The sequence below is a fragment of the Cebus imitator genome, unplaced genomic scaffold (assembly GCF_001604975.1).
Source record: "Cebus imitator isolate Cc_AM_T3 unplaced genomic scaffold, Cebus_imitator-1.0 Scaffold197, whole genome shotgun sequence".
In the NCBI taxonomy this organism is placed as follows: domain Eukaryota; kingdom Metazoa; phylum Chordata; class Mammalia; order Primates; family Cebidae; genus Cebus; species Cebus imitator.
The window spans coordinates 2998876-3008953 of NW_016107512.1; the positions used below are offsets into that span (position 1 = coordinate 2998876).

A 10078-nucleotide genomic window follows, 5' to 3' on the forward strand; every position below is an offset into this window, starting at 1 on the left:
CTGTGGTCTGTGACTTTGCTTCCTACACCCATAGGTCAGAGCCTTAGAGATTGTCCAGTCAACTTCCTCATTGCACAGATGAAGAAATTAAGGCTCAGAGAGAGGAAGGAACTTGCCCAAGGTCACATAGCTCCTTGATGGCAGAGACAGGATTGAGAATTAGAACACAGGTTTCCTGAGTTCTTCAGCCTAGGGCATTGCACACACTTCACTGCCTCTCTGAAGCTGTTCTTGTAGGGAAGGAAGATGGTTCAGTGAAGGCTGGTTCCAATGTCCTATCCTCTGCCCTCTGTTAGTCCTTTCTCACATCTAGCTTCAATCTCTTCCCTTTCACCGTATTGCATCCCTCTCCAAGCTAGCTTCTGCCTTAACCCTTTACCACGCAACTGGGAGTAAGGATGTTCCCTCTGGTTCCAAGAATCAATTTGTTCTCCCCACTCCTGAGCCCCAGGAACTTGCAGGAACCAGGGATGTGTGTGTGTGGGGGGGTGCTGTTGGTTGAACCTCGAGCGCCCCGTCCACGAAGAATAGATGGAGAGGGGTTGCGGCATAGATTCTCTCAGGATGGGAGCGCGGGAGGGAGGTGCGGTGAGCAGGGTTGGGAGCGGGGACGGGGTGTGGGGAGCCCCTGTTGCTTTACCCCTTCAGGGGGGGTGGTTATTAGGTAGGCTTGGGAAGGCGGAGTTTGGGGGGCTGGGGGCGGGGCTCGCCTGCGGGGAGGAAGGGGGGGGCGCGCTGGCTCCAGCTCGGCTCAGACAAAAGGCGGCGGCGGGAGCGGGCGGGAGGCGGAGCGGCGCCGCGAGGGCCTCAAGGTGACACCCGCCCCCGGCCCCGGCCCCCCCGGCCCGGCCCCCCCAGCCTGCCTCCCACCCCCAGCCCTCAGCCCATTACTCCCGGTGCCCTTCCCGGGCCCCCTCCCCCCGGCGGGGGGTGGGGAGCAGCGAGGGCCCCGCCCCCTCCCGTCCTCTCCCCAGGGCCGGCGCAGGATGCCCCCGGCCCCTGGCAGCCCCCCGGGAGGTCCTGAGCTCGACGCGCCCCCTCTACGCCATGTCCCCCCCTGGCTCGGCCGCGGGAGAGAGCGCCGCCGGCGGCGGCGGCGGCGGTGGCGGCCTCGGGGTCCCGGAGGAGCTCACGGCGGCGGCGGCAGCTGCGGCGGCGGCGGCGGACGAGGGCCCCGCCCGAGAGGAGGTGAGAGTCGGGGGCGCCCCTTCCCGGGACGCGGCCGCAGCCTGGCCCCCATCCCCCCACGGCACGCGGCCCCCGCCGGTTCCGCCGCAGCGCGGCCGGCGCCCCGCACCCCGAGCCGGCCGCCGCAGCTGCAGTCCGCGCCGCCGCCCCCACCCAGCGGCCGGAGCTGTCCCTGGTGCCGGGGAAGGGGCCGCGCCGGGGGCGGGGCTCAGGGGGGTCCCGGGCAGGGGGAGGGGCCAAGGGGCGGAGCCTCGTGGACCCTGGGCGGATGAGGGAGGGGGCTAGGCTCTACCGGGGTGGGGACGGTGGCGGGGATCCTGTCTTACAGAGGGGGGATGCTACCTAGAAGGCTAGGAAGGACGACTTGTAGGGGCTACACAACCAGGAGGGTACGATGGGGAAGTGATGGTGTTACCTGATCTGGGACCCTAAGAAGGTCAGATGTGTGCAGGGGAATCCCCCCTGTGGTCATTGGGAGTGTGTGTGTGTTGGGGGGTGTGCACCTCTCTCATGGGGCTTCTACTGCTTCCTCATATCCCTAGTTGGGGGTCCCTAGTCTTAAGTTCTCTGAACCTGAAGACAAAGAGAAGGGGGAAAGTACCAGGAGCACCCCCACTCCAGCCTCCCATGCACACTTGTGCACACGCATGCACCCTGCACTAGGGCTGAAGCACGTGAGCAGGGATGGGCATGCAGGTAAAGCCCCTTTCAGAGGTACCCACACTGGGACAAGCACACAGCGAGGCAGGCACACAAAGGGGTCCATATGTTCCTACTTCCTAAGGACAAGGCTCCCCGAAAGGCACATGTGCCCTAATCTCCTTGTCCATTGTACTGTGTGCTATTTCCTAGCTCACCTAACTATCCGTACTTGTAGATCCAGGGCCGAATGCCTATTTCTGTACCCTACTTTTCCACTCTTTTCCTTTCTTCCCTGCCTGGCCTCTAGGTCAGGCCTGAGGAATTAAGGGAGTAAGTCAGGATCCCAGCAGAACGTTGTGTGTGAGTGTCGGGGGTATGGGTTCCTAAAGCTAGACAGCAGAGAGGAGGGGTGGGAAAACAGAGACCACGACAAGAGATCAAACTCAATTAGGATGTGGCTGCTGGGGGCCAGGGCCATGGCAGGCATCTAGGATGCAAAGAGAATGAGGCATGGGACCTCAGAAGTACCTAGTCTAGTGGGGAGCCAGACATGTAAACAACTCCGGGGCCAACACTGGGACAGAATGTGCCAAGTGCTTTAACAGACAGGCTCTGGGAGAGTACCAAATACCGTTTTCTCTTGACAAATGACTGGGCTTCAAACATCGTCCTCGATACCCCGGTCCCACATCCCCTATGCCCGTCCTCTCCTCAGCCACATGCCTATGCCTTTCTGGATACCTCCTCCTTGACTGCCTGCTGCTCAGGGACCCCAGCTCCCTCCTTCCCATCCTCGGACAGAGGGAAGGATGTCAGGGCACAGGAGGGAGGCTCACAGGGGAACCAGGGTCTAGACTATGGGGAATGAGACAGAGCCTGGGGTTCTCTGGAGGCCCTTCTAGGCTAATTGTGAGGGTTAGGGAGGTGGATGGGTCAGAGGGGAGTAGCTCCTCTAGAACCTAGGACTGAAAAAAGTCTAGAAGTGAGGGCCCCACTTAAGTGGGAGGTGATATCAGTGGGTCCCTCCCCCTTTTCTGGAGCACCTGGAAGGGGTCTGGGCTGGGGACCTGCCTTCGCTGATGCCTGTCTGTCTGTCCTCCCCTGTCTTCCCTGTCCACACCTTCTCCTGTTTCATTGCCATCTTTGTGTCTGTCTTTGGACTCTCTCTGGGTGCCAACCTATCCATCTGTGTTTGTGGCCTGGGCCTCCATCTCTGGCTCTGATCCTTCTCTGCCTCTTGGGTTGTCTCTATCTGCACTGTCCTGTACTGGCATTCTGATCCCCTTTCCTGTCCTCATGGCTCGCTCTGTGTCACTTCTGTTTCTACCTCTGGTCCCTGGCTCCCACTTGGGACTCACCTTCTCTCCATATCCCTGTCTGTTTCTCTCTGCCTGTTATCTCTGGTGCTGGCCTCTACCCCACCATCCCTGCATCCATCTCTGTACTGGGTCCTGCCTGCTCTACTTCCCACTCATCTTGGCCCCTCTCCCTGCCCACCTGAGCAGCAGCGTCCCATCCAGCCCTCTTTCACCAAGTCCCTCTGCCGTGAGTCCCACTGGAAGTGCCTCCTGCTCTCGCTGCTCATGTACGGCTGCCTGGGGGCAGTGGCCTGGTGCCACGTCACCACAGTGACGCGACTCACCTTCAGCAGCGCCTACCAGGGCAACAGCCTCATGTACCATGACAGCCCCTGCTCCAACGGCTATGTCTACATCCCCCTGGCCTTCCTGCTCATGTTGTACGCCGTCTACCTGGTGGAGTGTTGGCACTGCCAAGCCCGCCATGAGCTGCAGCACCGTGTTGATGTGAGCAGTGTGCGGGAGCGTGTGGACCGCATGCAGCAAGCCACGCCCTGCATCTGGTGGAAGGCCATCAGCTACCACTATGTCCGCCGCACCCGCCAGGTCACCAGATACCGCAACGGAGACGCCTATACCACCACCCAGGTGAGCTGGCGGGGAGTGCAGGATATTCAAGAGGGGAGGTGGCACTTGGCCCAGCCACACTCCCTCCCCACCTCCTTGGGGGGAAGGCGGGAGGAGCACCAGCAGCAGTGAGCTCCCACGGGCATTGCAACAGCAGATTGATAGCAACAACCATAGTCACAACAGCAAACACCGGCCAGGAGCCAGGCTCTGCTCTAAGTACTTTCCAAACCTCAAATCATTTATTTAACCCTCATAACAAACCTGTGAGGTAGGTAAGTATTCCCATTTTGCAGATGAGGAAACTGAGGCTTGGAGAGTTTAAATAACATGTTTAAGGTCAAATAGGCAGTATGTGGTACAGATGAGATTTGAACTCAAGCAATCTGACTCCAGGATCTATACTGTTTAGTGCTTAATGACTCTATTTAGTGATTAATGGCAGAGTGCAGTCGCTCAGGCCTGTAACCTCAGCACTTTGGTGAGGCAAGAGGATCTCTTGAGCCCAGGAGTTTGAGACCAGCCTGGGCAACATAGTAAGACCCCATCTCTATAAATAATAAAAAGAAGTAGCTGGCCTGGTGGTGTACACCTGTAGTCCCAGCTACTCAGGAGACTGAGGTGAGAGAATAGCTTGAACCTAGGCAGTTGAGGCTGCAGTAAGCTGTGATGGCCACAGTGCAAGACCCCATCTCAAAAAAAAAAAAAAAAAGTTGGTGTTTAATGGTTGGAGATGGCTTCACATGCCCAGTCTCACAGCATGCTCTTACCTGTTCAGTGAGGTGATGCTACTGAGTTCTCTTTCACAGGTATAGACACCCAAACTCAGTGACTTGCCCCAAATCTGCTGCTCCTAAGTGGTAGTGCTAGACTCAGACCTAGCTTCCTGGATCCCAAGTCCAAGGCTCTCAGAGGAGGTGGGAAGTCTCCTTGAGGGTGGGCAGGTCAATCAGCACTTTGCCGACTTGCCAGGATGAGACATATTGGGGTCCTGGATGAGATGTTCCCAGATGCAGGCCATCTGTCTCAGTATAAGGATCAATAGACAAGCCTGGGGCCGGTGAGAAGCAGGAAGGAGGCTGAATGACAGCTCCAGCCGGAACAGGGAGACTAGAGACAGAGGGGTTCTTTAGGGAGTGCTTCTGAGGAACCCATTTGGAAACACAACTGTAAAATGAAAGAAAGATGAAGAGGCTGTTTGTGGTGATGTGGGAGCACTTGGAAAACAGAGGCAGTGGCAAAAGGATCAGGCAAGCCAGAGGGGCAGTTCATGGCCAGGGCCTGACTCCTAGAGGAAGCAAGGCTTAGTTAAAATTTAAATGCGCACAGGTAGGGCTGCTTCTAGTCCGGGCCTCACATCTGATTACACAGAGGGCGTCAGTTGCTCTGTAAGTCAGATGGAAAGATCCTGTCCAACCCAACGGGCACCTAAACCAAGACAGGCTTACGGTCCGACCAGGCAACCAGAGCAGCGATGGGGCGGGCAAGGGTGAGTGGGCAGAAATGGGCACCGCGGATGGGCTCCCCACGACCCCATCGCCTGCCCCCACCCCCACACGCCGCAGGTTTACCACGAACGCGTCAACACGCACGTGGCGGAGGCCGAATTCGACTACGCGCGCTGCGGCGTCCGCGACGTGTCCAAGACACTAGTGGGGCTGGAGGGCGCGCCGGCCACGCGGCTGCGCTTCACCAAGTGCTTCAGTTTCGCCAGCGTGGAGGCCGAGAACGCGTACCTGTGCCAGCGCGCGCGCTTCTTCGCCGAGAACGAGGGCCTGGACGACTACATGGAGGCACGGGAGGGCATGCACCTCAAGAACGTGGACTTCCGTGAGTTCATGGTGGCCTTCCCGGACCCGGCCCGGCCGCCCTGGTATGCCTGCTCGTCGGCCTTCTGGGCCGCGGCGCTGCTCACGCTGTCGTGGCCGCTGCGCGTGCTGTCCGAGTACCGCACGGCCTACGCGCACTACCACGTGGAGAAGCTCTTCGGCCTGGAGGGCCCGGGCTCGGCTAGCAGCGCGGGCGGTGGCCTCAGCCCCAGCGACGAGCTGCTGCCCCCGCTCACCCACCGCCTGCCGCGGGTCAACACGGTGGACAGCACGGAGCTCGAGTGGCACATCCGCTCCAACCAGCAGCTGGTGCCCAGCTACTCGGAGGCGGTGCTCATGGACCTGGCGGGGCTGGGGGCGCGCTGTGGCGGGGCGGGCAGCGGCTACGCGCCCTCGTGCCGCTACGGCGGGGTGGGCGGCCCGGGCGCGGCGGGCGTGGCTCCCTACCGGCGCAGCTGCGAGCATTGCCAGCGCGCCGTCAGCAGCTCGTCCATCTTCTCGCGCAGCGCCCTGAGCATCTGCGCCAGCCCGCGGGCCGGCCCGGGGCCTGGCGGGGGCGCGGGCTGCGGGGGCAGCCGCTTCTCGCTCGGCCGCCTCTACGGCTCTCGGCGCAGCTGCCTGTGGCGCAGCCGCAGCGGGAGCGTCAACGAGGCCAGCTGCCCCACGGAGCAGACGCGGCTGTCCAGCCAGGCCAGCATGGGGGACGACGAGGACGACGACGAGGAGGAGGCCGGGCCACCGCCGCCCTACCACGACGCCCTCTACTTCCCGGTCCTCATCGTCCACCGGCAGGAGGGGTGTCTGGGCCACAGCCACCGGCCGCTGCACCGCCACGGCTCCTGCGTAGAGACCTCACTGTGACCTCCGGCCACGGAGCGGCCCGCGCCATCCTCCCGCCTGCACCTCGCCGGACTGTGCTCCCTGAGCGGCGCAGGGCGAGTCACCACGGCGACTGAGGCCGCGCAGCGGGGAGGGAAGGGGAGGTGAGGGCCGCAAGACAGACCCGGATGGGGCCAAGACCCCCGCCCTCCCTGTACATAAAGAGATCAATTGGCGGGTGGGGGTCGGCTGCTCCCCGAGATACCCCCTGGCAGAGTCTCTCTTCCAGCCCCATCCCTGAGTTCCTAAGGGGACACCTCCCTGCGGTCCAGCCCTTCAGCAGATCTTCTGTTAGCTGGCAACCGTGTTGTGGGCTCCACGTTGGGCCTCCTCTGAAGGGAGAGGCCCTGGCATGCCGCTGGGAGATTTAGAGGCTGTGGAGAAGGAAACTTGGGGGTTTCCTTCCTCTGAGGCCTCACTCCCCTGGGGCCTCTCTCTATGGAAGGGGCGGTGGTTTGGTGACCAGCAGGCTGGATTCCAGCTAGCTAATGCATTCAGTAGGTCTGAGGCTGGAGCCAGGTGTCAGCCCCAAGCCTCCATCCAACACCGTGGAAATGTTTCTGCCCTCTTCTTGGCGCTGACCCCAAAGATTGGGGTTTCCTTTCTGCCGCTTCCTCCGCTGTTGTTTGTGTAACTGGGCCCCCACTCCGGGTGCAGAGAGACTGTGCTCACCGCACAGACGTCACTCACCTCCAGCCTCCTAGCCCTGCAGAGCTGTTGCCAGAGTGCAGGGGGGCGGGGAGTGATGTGGAGGGCTGTGTACCTCAGTCCTTTCTCTAAACTTCGCAGCCTCCCGCGGCAGCCTCCTCACCTGGGTTGTGGGTGTGTGCTCCCTTTGGAGAGTGTGAGACGCCACCTGGGCGGCACTGTTTAAAGCTGGCCAGGGCCAGTGACTAAGGGGAGAGAGCATGACACAGACCTGGGTGACAACGGGGACCTCTGGAAGCGGGTGGGAGAGAGGAGAGGGAAGTGGGGGGTAGAGGAAAAGGACCTCCGAAGGTTGGGGGTGTCTTTGGAGGCGGCCCTCGCCTCCCTAAACCTGTGGGGAGGAGCGGAGTGTGCTTGTTCCTCAAACACATCTCTGTGGGGTTGAGGACATTGCCATAATCCCCAGCTGGAGAAATAACTCAATTCCAGTGGCAGGGTCAGAGGCAAGAATTCTCCGACCCTTCAATCCTCTCCTATCCTATGAGCTTAAGCCCTGCTGTGTGTCCCAGGGTCTTCAAAGGGGCATCCTGCCACCACCCCAGGGTGCTGGCCCCACATCCTGTTCCCCCAGAGCTCTGACACCGCCTTCTCTCCCTGTGCTTCCCCTGCCACCTCCACCCCGATGTGCTTCAGTGTGCATGTCTGTGAACAGCCCTCCTGCCCTCCCGACTCCCCTGGCTAAAGTTTCCCCAGCAGATTTAGTTCCCAGGGATTGAGCTCACATTTCAGGGTAGAGAGGATAACCCTTGGGCCACCCGCATCTCTCACCCCTGATGCTTCTTACTTCACCTGAGCCATCAGAACTCCTCCTTCCCTCCTTCAGCCCCTCTCATCTTCCTCCAGCCCAGCCAGGCCTACACAACCAACTGTGTGGCCTCCACCTATGCAACATCGCCTCTGGCTCCCCTTCCCTTCTTCCTAGGGGGAATGCAAGGGGCTCAAATTGTGGGGATACCACGGCCGGTGGCTTCTAAAGGGTTTAGCTTTACTTTCACGTAGAGATGGCTGAGTGAGGAGGAAGAAGAGAGGCTAGACAGAGGGAGGCTTAGGTGGGGCAAACAGCTGCCCACCAGATTTTCCTGGACAGCAGTGCCCACCTGCCTACCAGCACTGAAACTGCCTGGACCACGAGTCTGTACTCCTTGGGGTGCTGGTGTTTGGAGCACCCCTCTTTCCTCTGAATGGACATCTGTGAGGTACAGGTGGTGAGCTGCAGCCTCAGGATCCAGTTCTTAAGCCAGCTGGCACCTGGATGTCATGCTCTGTGTGGTGACAGCCTGGCCACCTCAGGGCTCCAAGGAGGGAGGAATTTGGCTCCTCCTCCCTCAGGCCTGTTCATGAGATGGAGCCGGGATTCGGAAGAGGGGAAGGGGGACCTCTATTTTTAATTTTGCCTGTATTGACCATTTCTGCCTAGGTCGTCTCACACAGACAGCCTCACCTCCCACACATGCACAGACTTAGAGAGAAACCAATTCTTTGGTCTATTTTCTTGGTGGCTTTATTGATTGCCAGGGAAAACGAAAACCAGAAAATTAATCTCTAAAATTAAACTTTACACTGAATGTTCTTGTTTCTCTAATTAGAACCTCTGCTAGCAGCTGTGGCTATACACACACACACACACACACACACACACACTCACACACACACGTTTGCACTCCAGAACTGTCAGAGGGTGTCAGGCACAGACAGACTCTAGGTTGCCCGGACAGGCACACACATGCAGTCACTCCCAAGCCCTATTTGGTGCTCTGCTCAGCGCCTGCTTAGGAGTCCCTGGAGAGTAGGCACTCCTGTACTAGGGTTGTAGCCCATGACCTGCCCTTTAAGGACACGGGTCTGGAGGCTCTGGGCCAATCAGTCAGCCCAAGGAGGATAGGGAATGGCACTCAGCCTGAATCAGTTAGTCAGCTAGGTGTCTTGTGGCCCTGGGGGCTGATGTGATTCCTGTAGGTGTGGCCCCAGGGTGGGCAGCTTCAGAGTGATGGGGACTCATGGAGGGCACCTGGAAGGCTCCATGTGTCCTGGGGACAAGGGCTTGTGGGGTGGGCTGGGCCTGGCTGGGGAGAAGACAGGTCTCTGTCAATTGGGTGCATCACACTGTGGCCTTTTTGTCGTGGATTTAAGCGCAAAGATTGTACAAATCAAACTGGTGGATAATAAAGTTGTGGATGACTCACTGACTTCCTGTCCCAGGGTGGCACTTCTTTCGCTACCTCCTCCCTCCTGGGGAAGCTCTCTGGGGTGGATGCAGGGATCGTGTCATCCTTCCCTAGCAGTCATCATCTATAGCTGCCTCCCCAGAAGAGGCTACTGGGTCTCAGCCCCTGGGGTCAGCTTGTTGTCCCCTTCCCAGTTTGGGGGTTGAGGAACTAGGGGATGGCATGGCCTATAGAACTGGATCACTTAAAGCAGAGTCAAGCAACAGGGAGAGGCATCTGCAGGGGTAAGGGTGGCAGAGAGAGCCAGGCATAGCTTTGCTGTAGCCAGAGGAGGGTGTGTGTGTGTGTGTGTGTGTGTGTGTGTGTTTGTGTGTGTGTGTGTGTTTGAAGACCATTTGTTTGGTAGAGAAGAAAATGGTGGAGAGGGGAGTCAGGGAGGCAGGCAGCCCCTGTGGGAGAATCCGGCAGGCATAGTCCCTCAGACACCTCTCTGACTTCCCTATACCTGGAAGAAGTTGATCATGTGTGGGGGTCCAGTAACATCCTCTCCCTGGACACAGGGGCTGGGTCCCTACTGAATACCCCTTTTACCCCCGTCCCAGGCTCCCTTCCCTGCCTCACGTCTCCATACAACCCTTGATCACTCCAAGGATATTCACGGTCCCCCTCTCCACTCCCTCTGAACGAGTGCCTCTCTAGCAGGCACAGTAGGGGTATGAAATGAGGGATGGGGCTGGGGCCA

General features: G+C 59.4%; 1 protein-coding gene across 1 annotated transcript; it reads left to right on the top strand.

The window, feature by feature from the left end:
* Window positions 1–758: 758 nt before the first annotated feature.
* TMEM151B (transmembrane protein 151B) lies at window positions 759–9358 on the top strand. Its single transcript, XM_017547442.2, has 3 exons — window positions 759–1188; window positions 3336–3776; window positions 5321–9358. Exons 1-3 carry the CDS (start codon window positions 1048–1050, stop codon window positions 6443–6445), a joined length of 1707 nt encoding a protein of 568 aa, XP_017402931.1. The 5' UTR covers window positions 759–1047; the 3' UTR covers window positions 6446–9358.
* Window positions 9359–10078: the final 720 nt, after the last annotated feature.

What these genes read in the sequence shown, in the direction of transcription:
- TMEM151B (XM_017547442.2), top strand. Translation starts at nt 1,048, where the DNA reads ATGTCCCCCCCTGGCTCGGCCGCGGGAGAGAGCGCCGCCGGCGGCGGC. An exon ending in AGGGCCCCGCCCGAGAGGAG is followed by an intron (nt 1,189 to 3,335) that starts GTGAGAGTCGGG and finishes CCACCTGAGCAG; the next exon opens with CAGCGTCCCATCCAGCCCTC. An exon ending in ACGCCTATACCACCACCCAG is followed by an intron (nt 3,777 to 5,320) that starts GTGAGCTGGCGG and finishes CACACGCCGCAG; the next exon opens with GTTTACCACGAACGCGTCAA.